General features: G+C 41.2%; 1 protein-coding gene across 1 annotated transcript in view; it reads left to right on the top strand.

Moving 5' to 3' along the window:
* Positions 1-22,763, top strand: part of VDR (vitamin D receptor) — a 91,798-nt gene that overhangs the window by 16,748 nt on the left and 52,287 nt on the right. Inside the window, exons 3-4 of the mRNA XM_043968465.1 lie at positions 16,514-16,599; positions 20,674-20,827. Coding sequence (XP_043824400.1) covers positions 20,685-20,827 — 143 coding nt within the window. The 5' untranslated portion in view covers positions 16,514-16,599; positions 20,674-20,684. The remainder of the gene's footprint in view (positions 1-16,513; positions 16,600-20,673; positions 20,828-22,763) is intronic.

Genomic DNA, 22,763 nt, shown 5'->3' with positions numbered 1-22,763 from the left:
GGTCTTCAGGAGCAAATACAAAACCCTCTGGCATTCAAAGCCCTCCATAACCTAGCCCCCTCCAACATTCCATCCAGTGACACTGGTCTCCTGACTTTTCCATGAATAAGACACTTCATTGCTGGCTGTCTCCCATGCCTAGAAAGCCCTCCCTCTTTATCTCCACCTGCTGCCTTCCCTGGTTTCCTTTAAGTCTCAACTGAAACCCCAGCTTCTACACAGGAAACCTTTCCCACCCTCTCTTAATTCTAGTGCCTTCCCTTTCTTAATTATTTCCTATTTATTCTGTATATGGCTTATTTATACATACAGCTTGTTTGCTATTTGTCTACTCTACCAGATTGTGAGTTCTTTGAGGGTAGGGACTGTCTTTGACTCTTTGTATCTACAGAACTTAGCTCAGTGCCTGACATGAAATAGGAATTTAATAAATGTTTAATGACTGACTGACATGTTACAGTATGGAACTCCTTCCATCAAGGGGCCTTGGTTCTGGGTGAGTGATGGTTGCCCTGAGAAGGAGCTAATTGCCCTCCTTCCAAAGCTTGGCTTGTTTTTGCCCCAAAGGCTTCAAAATAGAATTATTCTTTTTCTGCTTGAACCTGCCTAGAGGTATTATTTCAATATTGTGTTTAGGCCTTCCAAATGGAGTTAGTGGCTGCTCTTTCCCCACATCTGAGGTGCACTGAACCAGGAATGTGTTTCCTATCCCTCTATACCAGGGTTTCTTAAACCTTTTATGGGTCATGGACTCCTCAGAATATAGTTAAATTTTTTTTTTAAAGATTTAAATTGAAAGAAATTCTAAATTTCATTCAAGATTAATAGGAAAAATATTATTTTCCTCAGCCAAGTTCACAGACCCCCTGAAATATATGTGCATATCCCTATGTTAAGAACCCCTGCTCTATACAGCTCCTAATCTCTCCCTTAATATCCACTGGAGCCAGCATTAATTATACCAGACAAGGATCTAGAGGCCATTGGATTTTCCTTTGAATAAAAGGGATAAAATGATGGCACCAAAAGAACAATAAGTAATGGAGATGGGAGGGTACAAATTGTTGGATAGGAAGAAATTGGTGACTACTAGATACAGAGGCAAAATGAACTTCTACTCACTTTCACTTTTCCCTTTTGTGGGAAGGGAAGAGAAACAGAGCTGGACCATCAGTGGAGAATTGTACTCTCATCTGAAACAGATTTGGAGTGAGTGAGGTAATTAAGGAGATGTTCTGGGGAAGTACTAGCATGGTCTCACCAATGGTCTCTCTTGGCTTTTGTCCGTTTCTGAGATACTTCACAACTCTAGTTGCTCCATTTAGCAACAGCTGGATTCCCACCAAATTTTCACAAGGAAGGGCCAGAGGTTGGACCTACCACTCAAAGTTGCAAATGGTACAAAAGGGAGAATGAATTCTTCCAGCTTCTGTCTCCCCAAATTCTCTAACACACAGTCCCAGAGAACCAAATGAAACAGATATCACAAGCAAGGTAAGCTCTGGCATGGTGTCTGCTTGAGTCTCTTTGTATCCATAGCAGAATTAGGAACCTGGGAAACCAGGACTACACATGTGCTCAGTAGTCTTTGCTTATTTCCCTTTGTGTATGGTGTATGTGTTTGCCAATTTGGACTTTTATGTCCTGTTTCCAGTGCAGTTCCTGACCACAAGGAAGTGACCTTGTTAAATAGCAGGTAAAAATGGGCAGAACAGAGAGCATTGTAAGACAGGTTTGGGGAAATGTGGGCTGTGTGTTGAACTTTAAACACTGCAGTATGTCTCACTCTTAGAAATCATATCTGGCTATCTTGAATAGGTTGCTAAATTTGAAGGAAGGAAATCTGAGTTGTGGCAGCCCAGCTATTCCTCTCCTCTCCTCTTTGTCTTACCTTTTGTCATAGAAATTTGGTTTTCTCCAACAAAATGATTTAATTTGCCTTGCTTGTCTGAACTGAGTTTCTTTTTATTTTTCAATTTGTCTCTCTCTTCCTGTCTAGGATATCGGGTACTATTTCAACTAAGTCTCTGGACCTCTTTGTGAGCTACACAGAGGTTAAAGGAACCCTATGGTGAAGTTCTTTGTGAGATACCCCAAATTTTTCAGGGAGAAATCTAAAGACAGCTCCCACTTGCAAATTAGTGGGGGCTCCAGGCATTCAAGGAGGATCTGTTGTTTCTCTTTACTGCTAGTGTCTCTTATGAATAAAGAAATAGGAAAGAGTCCATGGCTTTTTTCTAACACTTATGGCCAATTGAAATTGGAGGAGGTAATTGGGCAATGACCATGATTGTGAAAAGGGATTGAAATTTTTCAGCTTCAAGATATTAATGCATGTTGGTTGATAATTTTGATTTAATCATTATTTTAAAATGATGATTTTTTTAAAAAAGATAGTATTATGTAGATTTTCTTCCTTCAGTTGAGTAAGCATATATAATCTAAATCTCCTAATGTTGGTGAACTTGACTTACCATAGAAACATACTTTTCTTCAAGTATTTAAATAGTGTAGATACTTATCCAAAATGGTCTGAATGACAATATTATTGGATGGATAAGATGACCTTTGGAGGGGTCTCTTTCAGTTCAGGGATACGCTAAGCCCCTTAGAAGCCCACTTCATAGAGCCATATGCCACATTATTCTTTCTCATTAGGAAAAACCTGGAGGAGGCAAACTATACAATTGCCACTTTCAAAGATGAAGTAGTAGAATAGTATTACTGCTGCACTGGGAGAAAAGCAGAATCATCATCAGCTTCCCAAGAAGGTCAGGACAGTGTGCACTGGCCTTGATTTCAAGATAGTAGCCCCAAACTGCTCTTCAGGAATTCTTCAAATGTATTAGGAAAAAAGTGGTTAATCTCAGTTTGTCATTTTTGTTATTGTTATTCCCACTATTTAGCCTTTTTGTGGGCATAACAGTTTGGAGGATGTCTGGCAAAGAAGCTACCCAATTGGTGGATGTCAGGGAGCAAGTCTCCCTCAAATCAGTTTGGATCCCATCAACCTCAGACATATGAAGCTTTTAAAAAAACCTTTTTCTGGGGGCAGTTAGGTGGTGCAGTGGATAGAGCACTGGCCCTGGAGTCAGGAGTACCTGAGTTCAAATCCAGCCTCAGACACTTAACACTTACTAGCTGTGTGACCCTGGGCAAGTCACTTAACCCCAATTGCCTCACTAAAAACAACAACAACAACAACAACAACAACAAAACCAAACCTTTTTGTGCATGATAGACCTATTTGACAATCTAGTAAAACCTCTGGATCCCTTTAGTAGTTTGGTGGAGCCCTATGGATTCCTTCTCAGAATAATATTTGTAAACAATTGAAGGCAATACTAAGTTTCAGTTAGAGGTTAACAAAAATAAAGATGTCTTTTTTTCTTAACCCAAGTTCATGAACCCCCTGAAAATATGCTCTAGAACATTTAATCATGTAATGACAGACCTCATTAGCAGGTGAGGATTGTAGTCCAGAATGGGTTGAGAGAATAGAACATGAATTAAGCCCTTTGAATCTTTAGCTATTTTATAGGAAACTTCACCAACTTTAACTTCCTTAGAAGTGCTGGAAGATCTAGTTAGAATGCAAAGTGGGCTCTTTCTTAAGGCATAATCTAAAAAACATGCAGGATATTATTCCCAGGGATCCTTCAGAGATCCTTTCTGTAGTCAGACCTCACTGACTAGGACTGCTTCAGACTGGTTCCTTCAGTGCTAGATAAGAATTAGGAGGGATATGGCCCAGTACTCCATTGGTGTTGATTCCATCAGTTGAGCATGGGAGAAAATGGGCAGAACCCTTAGTATGACCATCTCTGATGTCTTCAGAGCTGTCCTCAACTACAGTAGGAGAGTCACACCTCCCCCAGGCAAATGATGGTGTTGTCAAACATTTGAGGCACTCTCCAGTAGCCATTTCTCACATCCTGATAAAGGAAATAACCCACAAACCAAGACATCCTTGAAAGGGTATGGTATGGGATTAAAACACAAGTGGAAAGAAAAGGTATTGAACGGAATGCATCCAAAGGTTGGTAGTGTTGGAGCCTGGGATTCTTAGTGTTGATTATCTTCCTTGTGGTGGGAAAAATCCAGCTTTTTACCTTTGGTTTTTTGCCAAATAGGGGAGAAGTTAGGAAAAGCTCAGACTCTCCTCCCCCGAAAAAAGCATCTAGATTCCTGGAAGCTGGAGCTTGTGGGTGGAGTGGTCACAGTCTTTTCCCAGTTCAGCAGAACTGTGGCTTTCTGAGCAATGTTTATTTTAGGTGGGGCAGTTGGGATAGCTAAGGACAGCAGACTTCCTGCCCACCCCAGCTCCTCTCCAGGACCCACTGTCTGTTCTCTTTTTAGGTGCTAGATTCTTCTTCAAGGGGCAGGCAAGTCAAGGGTAAAGGGTAGAGAAGGAGAAGCAGGGAGGGAGGGGGCTTTGACTCCCAGAAGAAGGTTAGGAACCTTAGTCCAATCACCTGATGAATGTAAGAATCCTTTACATGTAGGCTGAGGAAGAAGATTTGAATTGTTAAAGTGGACCATCCGTGTTACCACTCATGGAGCCTGCTTGAAGTCCCCAAGCATTGAGCAAGCTGGAGCGTTTGATAAAAAGTATACAAGCTAGAAAATATAGCCCAAGAGAATCCATCAATGAACAAGCATTTATTAACACCTACTGTGTGCCAGGCACTAGGTATGCAAAGGCAAAAGTGAAACAATTCATGTCCCCAAGGAGCTTACATTAAATAAGAGAGGAAAGCTAACTTAACTGGCTTTCAAAATATGAATAAGAGTCAAAATCAGCAGTGAGAAGAGATCCAATGACATTAATGACTTGGGTCTTTCATCAATCAGGACAGGTTTCCAAAGGAGATTGGACCCTCTCCTTTCTCATATTTACAATGTCCTTTATTCTCAATGGCCTTAGCTTCTCCTTTCTATTGTTAAAATCACTGGACTCAGCCATTACCCTTGACCCCTAGCTTCTGCCTACCTGCCTTTGGCAGGTAGACCAGCCAGCAAAGTGGATAGATCATAGAGATAGACTTGGAATTAGGAAGACCTGAGTTCAAATCTGACCTCAAACATTTACTAGCTGTGTGACTCTGGGCAAATCACTTAACCCCTGTTTACCTCAATTTCCTTATCTGTAAAAGAGGGATAAAATAGCACCTATAAAAATTTTTTTAAAAAATTAAAATAGCACCTATCTTCTAGGGTTATTGTGAGAATAAAATGAGATATTTATGAAAAAAAAAAAAGACTTTGCAGGGGGCAGCTAAATGGCGCAGTGGATAAAGCACCGGCCCTGGAGTCAGGAGTACCTGAGTTCAAACCCGGCCTCAGACACTTACCACTCACTAGCTGTATGACCCTGGGCAAGTCACTTAACCCCAATTGCCTCACTTAAAAAAAAAAAAGACTTTGCAAAATGTAAAAGTGCTATCTAGATATCTTTATTTGTTTTCCAAAGTCCCACAAAATCGTAACCCAGAGAGAAAGAAGTCAAGTACATTAAACTTCTTTCCAGCCTTCTTGCTGCATCCAGGTTAAAAACATGAGCCAACAATAAAACATAATGAAAATGGTGAGTGGTGGGTCCTCGTGTCCTCAAACTTCTGTACAGAAACTTAGGACTTTAGGGTCTGAAGGAACCTTTAGAGATCATCTGGTACAACTACCTCATTTTACAGATGGGGAAACTGAAGCCTCAGGAGGAGCAATGACTTATCCAAAGTCATGTACATAGTCAATAGCAGACCTAAGATTAGAACTGTCTTCTGATTACAAATGAGGATCTTTTCCTACATTGTTATTCTGAAGAGATCCCTGAATTGAATGGTTAATTCCATCTGCCATTCTTCACTATGCCATTAAGTCTCTCTTTATTTTTCCCCTTTTTATTTACTTCTATTCCCCAGGGAATGAGGTCCCCTTTCCACTATACATTTGTTAAGGGAGGAGAGATCTGATTCCTCCCCTCCACTTTCAGCTCAGCTGATGTCACACATAATGAGGTTATAATGAATAAACAAGATGTATGTATACCCTGATCCCTTTATGAAGGACAGATCTCTTTGAATCAAGATGGAAATAACTTGATTGGCTGAGCAAACAAATTAGTTCCTGCTGTGGGGACTTTAATGTTACTTTTTTTTTTTTTTTTTTGGTAAGGCGATTGGGGTTAAGTGACTTGCCTAGGGTCACACAGCTAGTGTTAATTGTCTAAGGCCAGATTTGAACTCAGGTCCTCCTGACTCCAGGGCCAGTGCTCTATCCACTGCTCCACCTAGCTGCCCCCTGTGGGGACTTTAAATAGCTATACTCTGGATAAATTTCAGAGTTCTGAGCCCTTGCAAGCCAGGATAACTATCTTGTGGAAGAGACTCCCTTCAGTGGAAGAGTACAGATATTCTTTCTCATCTCCCCTTAGCCATCATTAGTCATGTAGCTTTGAAAGGGAACCACTGAACCAGAAAGAAAACTACATGTAGTGGGAATCAAAGACACACACACTCATCAAATAGTCACAGATACATAGAGAGTCAACCAAGTGAGGAAGCAGCTTCAAGGAGTGGTACCCTTTGGCAGATGAGAACAGACCTTGGGAATCCAACACGAAGACTCCATGAGGGAGAGGATTTTCAGGCTCTCCCAGGACCAGGACATGTGAATTGCCTTTGACATAAATGTCTCTCACTACCATTGCCCTCCTAAATCAGAGCGCATTCTTCCCATGTATATTGTATCTGTAAGAGAATACACCCCAAGTTTATGGGGGAACTATTTTGTAACTACTTTCCTTGCTATTCCATTTGAGTAAATGCCCTTGATAAGAATTAATTGAGTCTGGGGCAGCTAGGTGGTGCAGTGGATAAAGCACTGGCCTTGGATTCAGGAGGACCTGAGTTCAAATCCAGCCTCAGACACTTGACACTTACTAGCTGTGTGACCCTGGGCAAGTCACTTAACCCTCATTGCCCTTCAAAAAAAAAAAGAATTAATTGAGTCTATTGGCTGACTGTTAATAGGAAGCATGTGGTGTGATCTACTTATAGAGTTACCTATAGCGAACATGATGTGGTATATGATCCAATCCAAGTACAGGTTGGGGTGTAACACACACATATATAGATATAGATATAGTATAGATTATGACCTCCTGGATGCTGATTTGGATTGGGATTTGAGCTCCTGAACTGAAAGTGACCAGAGAGGAGCTGGAAATAGGATAATCTGACCCCAACCAGTTGTATTCTCTTAAACAAACTGTATCTCTGGATGTTTCCCCATCTGTAAATTAAAAATTGGCTTGAATTATTTTTATTCTTACCTGTATATGATTCTATGAGTGATTATCTCCCATGATTCACTGGTTTTTGTTGCCACCTATTCTCCTAGGCAGTAATGTGGGCAGCAACCTAGAATGTTACCTAGAGTAAGGTAATCAGCCCACAAATCTTGTTGATGAAGCTGAAAGCAAGAATTTCCACTGGAAAAAGCAGCTTTTGGGAACAATCACTCCAGATAAGAAATGTGTGTTTGCATACGTATCGCATGTACCCTTCTCATCCAGCACTTCAGACCTATTTACTTCCGGCTATTTTGGCTCAACTAGAACTCTAGGAAGCAACTCAGTGTCAAGACTTTCTGACTTTGTCAGTGAAAGGTCAGTGGTTTTAAATGTTCAGTGATCACATTCAGTAGCAGGAGTGTGGTGTGCATGTTTGTGTTGGTAGAGAGGAAGTACTTGATTTAGAATTACAGAATTAAGGTTCAAACTCTGTTTCTTCTCTCGATCTTGATTAATTTCTGGCTTTCAGTTTTTTCATCTGTACTGGGGGAATGTACTAAATGATCTCTAATTTTTTCCTTCTAGCTCAGAATTTTTCACCCCTTTGAGATGTAACTGCTTTGCTTCATCTGCTAAGCTTCTGAATGCAGGTGCCTGACAGCATCATCCCTTTCTCTTGAGGCAAGGGAGGCCCATCAACATCTTGTTTTCTTCCCCCCAAAATAGCCAGTGCTGATGGAGTAGGTAGGGCTGATGGGAAAGGCCTCAGAAACTTCTAGTCTCTGCCTTCTCATCAGGGCCGCTTGGGTCAGATTATTTTGTAACTCTTTTCCTTGTTATGCCATTTGAGTAAATGCCCTTGGTAGGAATTAATTGAGTTAATAGGAACTGTTAATAGGACTGTTAATAGGAAACACTTGGAGTAATCTACCCATAGGGTTACCCTTAGAACATAAGGTAGTATAAGTACAGGTTGGGGTGTTACAATATATACATGCATATGACATATATATGACATTATATATAAATAATATTATATATAATATATGCCTATACAATATATAATGTTGGGTTAGAAAGATTATTGAATTTAAATTAGAGGACTTGGATTTGAAGTCCAGTCCTGCTGCTTAGTAGGCAAATCATTTAACTGATCCTGAGTTTGTATAATGAGGGATTTGAACTTGAACTCAGAGGTCCTTTTTGCCATGGCTCTGTGTTATAAATCTGTTACCACACTGTAGTGCTTAGAGGCTCTGGCCTGTCAAGATTCCCCCAGAGCTCAGCCATGTAACCCTAAAGAGTTAAGGTATTTTCTAATGCTATTGGCTTAAGCCCCCATTCCAGTGTGCCTCCCCCCCCCCTCCGCCCTGTAACAATCACCAGTGATTACTACCCCAATATTATTTGCTTGGATCATTTAATTAGTTAATATCTCCCTGATATCAGTAATAAGAAATTAATGTCAATTAGGTTTCTTTTGTTTATTTGGTTGGTGTTTTTGTTTTTGTTTTTTGCGGGGCAATGAGGGTTACACAGCTAGTAAGTGTCAAGTGTCTGAGGCCAGATTTGAACTCAGATCCTCCTGAATCCAGGGCAGGTGCTCTATCCACTGTGCCACCTAGCTGCCCCCTCGATTAGTTTTCATGAAGGAATATTTGCTGTGGAGGTGTAGCAATAAAAGAATTGCAAAAACATTCCTCCCCACCTCAAGTTGAAACACAACCTCTCCTCTAACACTTGAATCCCTGGGGAAAATGGAATCCTCAAACTTAAAGCTATTGCTATAAGCATTCCTCTACCACCTCTACTTCTGAATGTGGCACAGCTAATGGAAGAGTTTCTCCCTTATTTGAAAGACATGGTGACTCTGCAATATGAGTTAGGTCATGCTGGTCAGTCTTTGGGACTATGCTCCTCTACTGTGGTGGTTACAACAGTTTCTGCCATGGATTCCCATTATTGGACCTTTCAAAGCTCACTAGTTTGTGCCTCAATCCACTGTATCTCAACATTATTTGCCCAAGTTCCAGTCATAGGAATCCATGACTCAGCCCTGGTGGGAAGAAGAACCCAAGATCCTTCCTCCACCTAGAAACCCAATGTAATTCTTCCTCAGTTGACGGACAGCAAGGAAACAAAATGAAATTTCACCTATCCGTGTCCCTTTTGCAAGAGATGTGAAGAAGAAATCCCCTCTCCTAAGGTGGATCAGTACTTTCTCTGCAATTTATGGTCTAGTGCCTAGAGCACTCAGAGGCTAAGTGACTTACCAAGGGTCACCCAGGCACTGTGTGTCAGAGGCAGGGCATGTATATCTGTTACACCATACTGACTTTCCTGTTCATACCTTTCCTATGTGGATAGTTAATTAAAAAATAAACAGAAAACAGTTATACCCTATTTGGATGTGCTACCAAATGGAAAGCAATTGGGTTTCCCAAACCCCCTACCTGCGTGGTCAACTGGGAGAGCACACTGTGCATGCCTGAAGGAATGGGCCCCTATCGATCAGTCCCCCCATTATATTGTGACCCTAAACTGCTTATTTCTAGAATAAGATGGCACCAATCAAGGTAGGCCTTATAGTAAAATGAAGCCCATCACGTCAAATACTGAACATATCTAAAGCACTGAAGGCTCTGATTTTTGTCCTAGTGACCTGGACTGGGCAGAGAAACCTTGAGCATTTCTGTGCCAGTACGATTGCTCAAGGAGTCGATGTTGAGATTACAGGTGTTCCACATAGCCAGTCCCCACTCCATGCTTCCTACTGTGGTAGAGTGCAGGTAAGATATTCCTTTGGCTTCTCCCAGGACATTAGAATCTCAGAAGTCATCCCAAGTCTTTTTCTTCCAGTTGTTGAAATCAAAAGGCAAAAAAAGGAAGGTTGTTTGGGAAGATACAACTTAAGATGTCTGTTAGCTCACTTTCTGCCTCTTCATCCCTGGAGTGAGGTTTTAACTGTTCCTGGGGAAAAAATTGGGGGTTAACAAAGGTGAGGGGGAAAGGAGGAGAGAACAGCAACAATTAAACATGCCAGAATATCTGGATGAAAACTTAATCATTCAGATTTTTAGCATTGTTCAGTCATGATATTAGATCCCAAGGAAAAATATGAATGAAAAGACATGGGCTAGCATGTGCTTTCAGAGCGACATCAGGGTATTGCAGATTCTGTCTGTGCCAGTTTAAGACTGGGAGTAAATCTTGCTCCACTTCTTAAAAGAAATTGCCTTGCTTTCTTATTTATATAAAGAAATTTGCAATTCATTAACGACTTACAGGGGATGCTTTTTTTTTCACCTTTTCTCTCTCCAACACATTTATGAAGCACCTCATTTTATCATTTTGCTTCTTCCATTGTTTCTGTTTTTAAATTTTTCATTTCAGAATGCTCTTCAGAAGGATCTGATCCAACCAAATTTCTTTCCTAATATTTTCTTTTGAGCCATTCTGGGGTTTCTAGCTATTGTTCCCTCAATCAGGAGTCCACGGGATTCTCCTTTTTCAATCAGGTCATTCTAATTCATTTTCCCTCATAGCAGAATACACATTCAATGAGCTGTGGGCTCTCTGGGGTTTTATTTTTCCTTCTTTCTCTTTTTCTGTCTTTCTGATACTCTCTGCTGGTTTCTCTGCCTAGAGAAGATAAATGTATTCAGGATTTCTCTCTTGAACTTGTGGTCTTTCTCTTATTCCTAGTCACTTGCCTCTGATTTCCTTCCTCATTCTTTGGTTTCTCCCTCTTCCACAGCTGCACAGAGCCTCCTCTTTCCCCTCCCCTTCCAGTTGGATGGTGCTTCTTATCTTCACCCTCTTTGTCTTGGGGGATATTGAGATGTCCTGTTTCCAGGCTAGAGTAAACTTGGTTGGGGAGGATGGATTGAAACTGGGTTGCCAAATGCCATTTCCCATATATACCAATACTCTTTACTTCTTTAGCCTATGACCGTGTGCCTCCGTCTTCCTCCCTGCTCCTTCACCCTTACCTTTCTGTTGCTATCTTTGTGGGGCTGGGAAGAATGGCAGCGTCTCCTGCATCTGGAGAGGTGAGGGAGAGTTCAGTCTGAGTCACTGTAGTGAGAGGACCAGGCAAGGATTCCTATAGCCAGATCCTGAAGGACAAGCCAGGAGGGTGGAGGGGATTAGTAGGGAGAATGAGGGCATTGAGTGGGAACACTAAATATTTAAGTTTTTCTTCAATGTTATTTCATGAGGTTTTTTTTATCATGTGGAATGTCTATCACCTTGTAGATTAAGTATTATTGTCTTATATCTTATATCTAATTCTTTTTTTTCTGAGATTTTTGGGTTGCTAAGGGTTCCTGAAAAAAAAAACAACACCATACTATTCTGCCATCCTGCCTATAAACCTGATCTCTTTTCAATTTACCGTTTTTTCAAAGCACATTCATGTACATGATCTAAATTCAATAATTATTATGTGGAATATGACAAGGGAAAGCCTGTTAGAGATCATCAAGACCAGTTACCTCATGAGGAAACTTGAGGCTCAAAGAGGTTAATCCTTAGATCAACTCTGTCAGATATTAGTTAATTCCCTCATCTGATGGATAAGAGAGCTGAGGATCAGTGAAGTGACTTGCCAACAGATAAGCAACGTAGTGCCAAAGACTAAAACTTAGCTCTTCCTAACTTCTACAATTTTTTCTACTGCACCATAAGTTATAACTGTAGCTTCAGTTTGAGGGAGGCCCAACAGTTTGACCTTAGGCCTTCTCTAAGTCTGGGGGATTCCTGTGAGTCAGCAAGTACCTCATTTGAATTCTCTTTGTCAAGGGCTGACACTTACATGACCCAGAGAGGGGAGGAGGAAGTACTCTCCATCATTAATCCTCTCCCCCATCCCTCCCATACCCCTTTCTGGACCTGAAGTAGGAGTTCTGTCTGCCCCTTTCAACACGACCCTAGTTTTCCCTGCCTTTTCTTATCATTGTTTTGGGTAAACTTAATACTCATGATGCAGTGTCAGGACAGGGTAACTTTGGGGACAGCCCCAGAGTTTAGCGAGATGTCCTGTGTACTCAAAATGGTAAATGTGGGGAAGAGGGATTCTAGGGTCTGGGTGAGGAAATGAGGTAAGTGGATTTTTTTTTTCCACCCATGCTCTTTCTCACTCCACTCTTTCTTTGCCCTACTTTCTAACTGAAAAAAAAAAAACATCCTTGGCCTACACAAGGTTTGGGTTAATCCCCTACTAAATGGGCAATCTGGTTTCCCCTTTTCTCTTAAAACAAATAGTAAAAAAAAAAAAACATTTTTAAAAGCCCCGAGGACCAAAAGGAAGGTCCCTCCTGAGGCCTAGGTTTTCATCATCTCCATCTCTTTCACCCCATTTTTCACCCTTTTCTGGTTCCCTTTCCACCAGTCCCATTCTTTCTGTCTCTCCCTTTGTCACAGTTTCTGTCTCACTCGCCATCATAACCCCCATCCTCAACATACTCAATATGTGTGTAATTTTCCCTTTGAACACCCTCCCTGACTCCTCCATTTCCTCAGCTATATAATGACATCTGGTGTCCCTTTCAGAATTAAATATGTGACCAATGACCGCATGGAGAACTTTTTATGGTGGACCTGCCATGCACTAAACCCTGTGCTAGATTTCTGTCCTTTGGGAAGTGTGGAACAGTGGAAAGAGAACCGGCTTTGGAAATAGGGAGGCCTGGATTTGAACCCTGGCACTGCTATGTACTGCCTACATGACCTTGGACAAGTCACTTTACTTTGGGCCTCAGTTTCTTCATCTGTGAAAGGAAGGGTTGGACTGGATGACTTCCAAGATCTCTTCCAGTTTTTGATCCTATGAACAACCCCTAGTTCACATGGAAGAATCTAGAAGGAGATACCTGAGGGGACTGTGTTTCTTAGGAATTAGTGAAAGTAGTTTAAGGAGGTTGATGTCATGCCCTATTCTTTTTGTTATTAGAAACGTATGCTACTAATGTGTAAGGAGCCACTAAGTCCCTGCTCTTTGAATAATGGTGGACCTTGGGGATTATTCTGCCCTTCATTCACTTCCTGACCCAGTGAAAGAGTATCAGGAAGGGAGTCTGGGACCAGTGTTGAAGACAGTAGTTGTACATCTTTGCCTAAGGAATGATAAGAGAGTTTGGGGGTAGGTCTCCACTCCTATGGCAGCTAGGGGGCACAGTACATAGAATGCCAGGCCTGGAGTCAGGAAGATCTGAGTTCCAATTTGGCTCAGATGCTGGCTGTGTGACCCTCCATTGGAGGTATGTCTCCTCACCAGCTACTTGCCTGCTCACAAATTATCCAGATTCGGGGCAGCTAGATGGCGCAGTGGTTAAGCACCGGCCCTGGATTCAGGAGTACCTGAGTTCAAATCCGGCCTCAGACACTTGACACTTACTAGCTGTGTGACCCTGGGCAAGTCACTTAACCCCCGTTGCCTGCCAAAAATAAAATAAAATAAAATAAAATAAAATAAAAAAACAAATTATCCAGATTCCCATATCCTCACACTGCCCAAACTCATGATTCAAGAAGATTATGCTCTTCTGCCTCTATAGCTATATCTATTGTTGTTATTGCTTGTCCTTTGATCTTGAAGAGGACCGTGACATCAGGGTGATGTCATGACTTGCAGTGAATTGGATTTCAGTGCGGGAGGGCTGTACAAGGTCACCAGCCTCACTCTCTCCTCCAGAGCCATCTGGGTCCAGTGGCAAGACATAGATCAGGACGACTGGAGATAGCCCTGGATGTTTAAGGCAATTGGGGTTAAGTGACTTGCCCAGAGTCACATAGCTAGTAAGTGTCTGAGGTCAGATTTGAACTCAGGTCCTCCCAACTTCAGGACCCGTGCTTTATCCACTGTGCCACCAACCTTCCCCAGCTATTTCTATAGAAACTTACTGGCTTCACGCTTCCATCCTAGTAGCCATCCTAGAGCCAGGCCTCTCCAGGGAGGTTGCACTAAAATAAGGAAGGCAAAGAGTGGGATATTTGGTTATTGCCCCTATCTAAGATAACTAGAGTCAACACTGGGGCTGCCTAGAGGGAAACACTGTCTATGTGAAAACGAAATAGGTAAAAATTCAGAAGTGTGGAGTAGGAAGGGAGGGGCTTCTCACTGGAGTCTCCCGTGCTACCTTCCTCCTTTGCAATCAGGCACACATTCAGAGGTCCCAGAGACACAAAGAGGTTCCCCTTAGTGGCTTTTGTCAGGGCTTGGGCCTCGGTATCTGTCTATGTATGTCTCTCACTTGTGACAGTGAGCAGGAGGTAGGTTTGTAATTATGTGTCCCTGTATATGCCTGTACTGTGTGTGGATAAGAGCGTTAAAAAACAAAACCAAAAACATCAACCTTTCAGTGCCACCAAGTGAACCTTTCCTTCTTTGCTCGGATTGGAAGGATAAACAACTCCCGGAAAGAGCGAAGTGTCAGAAAGCATCCTGTTTGGGGGAGAGGGGGAAGCAGCTTGATGCATTAAGCTGTGGTCATTCCAGTTCTACCCATTCCTAGTCCCTGTAACAAGAGAGTCTGATGACTCTGTGAAGAGGATTCACCCCAGGAACCTTTAGCAGCAGCTGGAGAGCATGAGGCCCTGTTTCCTAAATGGCCCCGCCTCTCACTCTGATTTCCTTTGTATGGTTGCCTTCCATCCAGCTGCTCTCTGGTGTCCAGCTTGGGAGGCAGAGAGCAGAGAAATGGAAGTCTGTAGCACCCACGGAGCGGTCCAAAGGCTGGGTTCTGTGGTTTCTGTAGAGGATGTTAATTCCAGGGGCCTGTGGTACTGGGTGTACTGGGGAAAGGCCTGAAGGGAGGGATGGGGGTATGTGGATGGGGGTGGGAATGAGAGAAGGGAATCTTTGCTCACAGCTTTGGCTGCCTTGGCCAGGCTGACCCGGGGTCTGGTCATTCGAATTGGACTGGCTGATCCACTTGTGGTTCAATCACAACTCCAGAATGTACTTATCTATTCAGACAGAGACTGGAAAGACAGTGTTTGTCATACTCTTTCAGTTTACATATACATGACTGTGGTTTTCTATATGAGACAGAGGTGACCTGCTGCAAAATATACTTTGCTTCTAAAGACCCCTGAGTTGGCAGCAGAAAGGGAGGAAGGGAATGGTTTAGTATCAGGGGTGCTAAGGAAACTAGGAATCTCCTACTTTTCTCTAGTCATTCTAGATCTTAGCTCTTGGAAGATACAAGTATGTTGTTGACTGGAGAGAAAATGAAACTCTTGAATGTTAGAGTACTGTGCTTAAAGCTGAAAAGTCCCCAGAGTGTCTGGGTATCAAGGTCTCTGTGTCATTCACATGGTGAGTACTCTGTGTCTGTTAAGGTGATGAAAATAGTAGCTCAGAGATGCTATACTAGCATCACTAGGTATTCAGCCTAGCACAGTGGAGAGCTGCTGGTTCCTCCTGCACTATGGGTCAGGGGGGCAGCAAAGATGACACTGGGGGCAGTTTTAAGTTGTACATGTCCTAGCTGCTGCTGTCCTGCCACTCTGTCCCTCCCTCCCCCAGCTGCCCACCAGGAGAAACATTACCTGCTGCCATCTGAAGTTTGCCAACTTCCCTTAGAAGTTGGCAAAATGGAAGAACAGAACACTTTTTAAAAGCTTCAGGGTCCTGGTCTACCAGGTTTTCCCTCTTCCCCCACCTGTTAGCACCTTCCTTCTCAGGTTATGGTCCACATTCATTGTTCTTTTTATATCTGTCTGCAAGTTGTGTCCCGCTTTGGGATGGGAGCCCCTTGAAATCAGGGACTATTCCCTGCTTCTTTATATACATAGAATAGTAAAATTAAAGTGCTTAAAATGTTTAACAATTACTTTCTGTAAAACATCTTATAAAAGCATCATGGCACAGTGAAAAGCATGCTGTAATTAGAGTCAGGAAGATCTAGATTCAAAGCCTACCTCTGATACTTATTAGTCTATCTGAGCCTCAGTTTCCTCATCTGTAAAATGAGGTAGTAATCTCTACAGAGCTGACCTTACAGGATTTTTGTGAGGATCAAAAGGGATAATGCACGTGCAGCATTTTGCAAACTTTAAAACCTTTATGTAAATGTAAGCTATTAATATTATTTTATTACCTCCTTTAGAGAGCTCCTCAACCATGTAATGGGACTCCATAAGGAAACAGACTTGTGGGCCAAGGCTGAAGTAGGGACACAACTCCAAAGAATGTTTTTCCCTTCTTTATTTCAGAATCTTCTCTGCCCAAGAGATTCTGGAAGAGAGTTCTTCTTCCTTTTGTACCTCCCACATCTACTTCTGCTGCCCTGCTCCTCCAGGTAGGTGCTTCCTTCCTTCTTCTCATTGGATCTGCATAGGAGAAAAATGAGACCAAGGAGTTAGGATTCATGAAGTTTTGCACAGCATCTTGCTCATATCTTTGGTTTTAGCTCCTTTCTGTTGTCCAAGAGGCTACCATTCCCAGATTCATTCATTCAATTCAATAAATAATCATCAACTAGGTTGCCAGTTATAGATGAATTAAGATGATATATAATTATTATTTTTTTTTTAGTGAGGCAATTGGTCACACAGCTAGTAAGTGTTAAGTGTCTGAGGCCGGATTTGAACTCAGGTCCTCCTGACTCCAGGGCCGGTGCTCTATCCACTGCGCCACCTAGCTGCCCCGATATATAATTATTAATGACTTGGGGAAGGGGAAAAGATGCTCTTTTTCTGGTGCAGGGATTTCTAAATTTATTGTATCTTTATTTCTTTTTCTCCCCACTTTCCTATTTTCCCCATATCCCACCCCCAAGGCCAACATGTGGACCCATCCAGTGACAGCAGGAAGTACTAGAAAGTCTATGATCTTGTGTCTGCTCTGGTTGAACCAGTGGCTCTTCTACATGTACTTAGTAGGAAAGAAACTCCTAAAGCATCTTGATACCTATTTTTAAGGAGAAAACAGAAGTCAAGCTTGTCAGTAGGGAATTTTGATTTAGGCTAGAGCTAAGGGCCCAGAGATGTCCTTGGTCCTGGTAGGATCTATCAAGAAAGAAAATGACTGACCCTTCTTCCTTGTCTCAAACTTATCCTATTATGAAACCCTCTAAGAGGCTAGTACAGAGTTAAAAGTAAGATGTTTAGAGTTTTGTCCAAGGACATCAAAATTTAATGAGCAAAGAAATTTAAGATAATGGTTTCATAAAATAGAATGTAATAGGATAGAATGCTGGGATCGGAGTCAGGAAGACAAGTTCAAATTCTGCCTTGGATACTTTACTAGCTTTGTTACCCTGAGCAAGTCACTTAACTTCTCTCTGCCTCAGTTTCAATATATGTAAAAGGAGAGGGTTGGACCAGATGACCTCTATTGTTCCTTCCAGAACTACATCTATGAGCAATTTCACCCCTCACCAATATAGACACCTAGTTATCAAGAATAATTACACAAATCTAACATTAATAATTTTAAATGTAAATGGATTAAATTCAATAAAATGATTTTTTTCATTCAACAGATTGTGGAGTTTGGCTGACAGAGTGGACAAGAAAGCCAAACAACACTCTCTGTTGTATGCATAAAAAAAAATTATACACCTAAAAAAGTAAAAACAGGCATAAAAATAAAATGCAAGACTGAAATAAAATCAATTATGTATTAAATGAATTGAAAAAAGCAGGAGTTACAATTATGCCATCAGGCAAACAAAAAAATAGAAATTCATAACATCAGTAGAGAAAAACAATGAATTATATTATGATTAAATATTAATATTAAATGTATATATACTAAATGTTCTAGCATCTAATTTTATAAAGGAAAAGTTAATTGCATTTCAAAAAGATATAAGTAGAACTGCAATAATAGTAAGAGACTTCAATGTTTCTCTTTCAGAACTGGGCAAATCTAACAAAGGTAAACAAAGGGAGATATATCTATATCTATATCTAGGACAAACTGTTAGAAAAGTTAGATCCAAAAGGCTTATTGTATATTCTGAATAAGCATTAAAAAATATACATATTTCTTGGAATTTCATAATACTTTTACAAAAGCAAGCCATGTGGTAGGGCAAATTTATAAGTATATGTAATAAAACAGAAATTCTAAATTCTAAATAAAATCCTCCATAGACCATAACACAACAGAAATAGCCATTAAATTACAAGGAGCGAAAACAAGTACAGAGCTAAATACAAAAAACATAGACCTAAACAGAATTTTAATAACAACTTCCCGAACAATAAGTGAGTCAAAGAACAAATTATAGAAACAATTAGTATATGAAAAAAATGATAATGATGAGCCAATATTACCAAAATTTCTCCGATGCTGCTAAAGCAGTTCTCAGAAGAAAAATTATATTATGAAAACATGCTAAAAGATTAGGAAAAGAGAAGATTAGTGAAGTGAATATGCAACTTTAAAATTAGTAAACCAAACAACAGAGGCAGCTAAATGACACAATGGATAGAAGGGATTGGAGTTAGGAATACAAATTAAAATTCTTTCTTGGATGTTTTATTAGCTTTGTGACTCTGGGCAAGTCACTTAGCTTCTGTCTGCCTCATTTTCTTTCTTTTTTTATTTTTCCAGGGTAATGAGGATTAAGTGACTTGCTCAGGGTCACACAGCTAGTAAGTGTCAAGTGTCTAAGGCTGGATTTGAACTCAGGTCCTCCTGAATCCAGGGCCCATGCTTTATCTACTGAACCACCACTCAGTTTCTTTATAGAGGGAGTGGGTTGGACCAGATGACCTCTAATATCCCTTCCAGCACTGTATTTATAATCCTATAAAGAAGCACAAAAGAAGAAATTTTGAAAATTAGATGCCAAAATGTTTTAAAAGACTATAGACCTGATAGAACTAAAATCTTGTTCTTTGAAGAAACTAACAAAACCACTAAGCCTTTAGCCAACTTAATTAAAAAGAAGACAAAGGAAAATCAAATTATCAATTAAAAAATAAGTAAGGAGAACAAGTGAAATCACAACTAATAGAGAAGAAATAAAAAGAATTATCAGAACCTATTATATACAGTTATATGCCAACAAAAATGAGAATTCAAAAGAAATAGAGATTATCTACAAAAGGTATGGAAAAAACCCCCCAAGAAACTCAGTGTCAAAACTCATTTTCAGAAAAGGAAACTTATCTTGTTGAGAAGAAACTGTCCCAGTGGGGTAGGGTGTGGGAGGTGTTATAAAAACTCTAAGCCCAGATGGATTTACAAGAGGATTCTATCAAATGTTTAAAGAATAATTAATGATTCTACTACACAAATTATTCTCAACAACTGAGAAACAAAAAACACTCTACAACATCCCTTTTGTAAGATATAGTCCTAATATCTAAACCAGAGAAAGATAAAACAAAGGGCAGCAAAGACCAATTTTTTAGTAAATGGCAATTAAAATTTAAAAGATAAAATCATCACTAAAAAATTACACCAATGGGGGCAGCTAGATGGTGCAGTGGATAGAGCACTGGCCCTGGAGTCAGGAGTACCTGAATTCAAATCCGGCCTCAGACACTTAACACTTACCAGGTGTGTGACCTTGGGCAAGTCACTTAACCCCAATTGCCTCACTAAAAACAAAAAACAAACAAACAAACAAAAAATTACACCAATGTATCCCAAAAAGTTATTTTCTCTAATGAAGTTGGCTTTATACCAGGGATGCAAGGATGGTTCAATATTATGAAAATAATTAACATCATCGATCAGAGTAAAAATTAGAAACATCTAAGAATAATTAAACAAGAAAACTATATGATGACAGATTTCCTCCTGCTCCCTTACATGCCACCATACACTCTTCCCTTGGGGTGTTATCTTGTTCTACACATAACCAGTTAATTTGAGAGTTGATTTTGAGTTTCTTGGATGTGTGTGATTAATCATAGCTAGATCTGGAAAGAAACACATGGGTCTTGCCTTCTTCCCCCCTACCCAAGTCAGCAAAGTAGCCAGGCTTTGTCCACTGAACATGACTGAAAATACTGAAGATTTATACTCTTGGAGGAGCTATTGGACAAGATGGATTACTCTTGACTAATTTGAGGACCATTCCACTTCCTAGGGCCTCACTATTGGCTATATGGAAGCTGTATGCCTCTGCCCAGCTATGTCAGAAGGTGAAAGAGCCCTAGTAAGGGAAATAAATTAGCAACCTAGGGACTAAGAGCCTATAAAAAGAGTCCCAGGAACATGGAATTAGAGTAAAGGACAAGATGGGGTAGAGACAATCAGGAGATGGGGGAGAGGGGGCATATTTACCCTATTATGCTACCCTATGTTCTCCATGATGTCCAGTAGGTTTAAGGGAAAGAATGGAAGACCACCACAGTTATCTTTGTCTTTGGCTCTGGAGTGGGCCCTGAACTACGTATTATCTTTGCAGGAACAGTGGGAATGGCAGCTAGTACTTCCTTTCCTGATCCCAGCTGTGGGGATTTTGACCGAAATGTACCTCGGATCTGTGGGGTGTGTGGGGACCGAGCTACTGGCTTCCACTTCAACGCCATGACTTGTGAAGGCTGCAAGGGCTTCTTCAGGTAAGTTACTCACATAAGCTGTTCTTTAGAGGGGGAGATAGTAATGAGCTCTTCATGATGGTAACTCCTCTCCCTTTGGCTCCTGTGGAATTGGGCCAGGGGGATTGGTAGGGCAATAGGTTCTCCATCACCAAATTCCCTTGGCTTCTCATTCTTGGGGCTCATTGACTGCCATCTGTGACAGTGCCAGAGGTTCCTTCTCTAGTCTTCCACCCAGATATCCATCTTTATACATATCTGCTACCACAACTGTGTGAAGTTGACTGATATAGTCATGATGATCACAGTCTTCCAAGCCAAGGGGAGTAGGGACTTCATGGCAGCCTGGGAACTTGATGCTCAAGCTCAGCTGCCCACATAACCCAACTCATGGCCATTCCCATATAGGGAAAAGTACCAAATCTTGTGTCAGTAGCTGTGCCCCTTGGCACTGAAGAATCCTGACCTTTACTAGCTGTGTGACCTTGGACAAGTCATGTAGCTTTTCTGAAGATGTTTCCTTATCAGTAAAATGAGAGGGGTGGACAAGATGACCTCTGCAATTGCTTCCAGCTCCAAATCCTATGATTCTAAGCTGTGATACTCAAAAGCCAAAACAACATAACTAAAAAACAATGCAGTGCTATAATAGTAACAAACAATTATTAATCACTGTATACCAGGCATTTTGCTAGGTACTGGGGATGATAACACTTATAATACTTAACCCATAAGATGGCTGTGAGGAAAGTACTTTGTAAAACATAAAGCATTATATAAATGAGTTGTTATTGTCAGAAGTCCAGGTACCCCTTCTGTACTCTTTACCTGTCTCCCCTAGGTTCTGCCTACCTCTATACCTCAGCAATATCAGATAATTAGAGAGGCAGGTAATCAATCAAATGAGGGCCCTGGACTCACAAGGCCACATGGACACATGAGCCCATGGGTTTCTTCCAACTCTCAAATTCTATAATTTTCTGTCTGCAGAAGCTTTTGATCAGGGTCAACATCTTTAGCGGCTCCCCCCATAAACTCAGGCTTCATGGAAAAGGAGGTAAGGAAGAGTAGTAAGATAGACCTGGATGGAGCCAGGAGGATGGGAGTTGAGAAGCAGTAGTTGAGAAGAGAAGAGAAGAGGAGAGGAGAGGAGAGGAGAGGAGAGGAGAGGAGAGGAGAGGAGAGGAGAGGAGAGGAGAGGAGAGGAGAGGAGAGGAGAGGAGAGGAGAGGAGAGGAGAGGAGAGGAGAGGAGAGGAGAGGAGAGGAGAGGAGATAAATTATTAAAGAATGGTATGGTGGCGGCAGAACTGGAAACTAGAAAGCAATGTAATTTGGAGCATGTTTGTTGGGAGAAAGGCAAGAAGGATAAAATAAATACAGAACTTGAGAGTTAGAAGGCATCTTAGGAACAATGTAGTCTAACCCATCCATGAAAGGAATCCCCACCTTAACATACCCAATGACTGTTCTTTCTTTCTTTCTTTCTTTTGTGGGGCAATGAGGATTAAATGACTTGCCCAGGGTCACACAGCTAGTAAGTGGCAAGTGTTCATGGTCGGATTTGAACTCAGGTCCTCCTGAATCCAAGGCCAGTGCTTTATCCACTGCACCACCTAGCTGCCCCTAATGAGTGTTCATTCAACTTCTGCTTGGAGACCTCCAAGGGAGGGCAGCCCAGCATTTCCCCATTCCACTTTGGGAGGGGCAGTCTTGTTAGGAAGGTTTTCATGATTTTAAGCCAAATTTTACCTCTTTGCATTTATCACCTGTTGCTAGTATTTCTGTTCTTTGGGAATAAATAGAAATGTCAAATCCCTCTTCCACATGGCAACTCTTCAGATACTTGTAGACAGATACTTGTAGACATGCCCCAGCTTGAGGCTTCTACTCTTTAAGCTAAACAATCCACAGTTCCTTTAACTGGTCCTCCAATGACATGGACTTCTGGTCCTGCAT

This window comes from Dromiciops gliroides, chromosome 5 (assembly GCF_019393635.1).
Source record: "Dromiciops gliroides isolate mDroGli1 chromosome 5, mDroGli1.pri, whole genome shotgun sequence".
Taxonomy (NCBI): domain Eukaryota; kingdom Metazoa; phylum Chordata; class Mammalia; order Microbiotheria; family Microbiotheriidae; genus Dromiciops; species Dromiciops gliroides.
The sequence above is the reverse complement of the archived record's forward strand: the minus strand, read 5'-3'. Positions and strand labels throughout refer to the sequence as shown.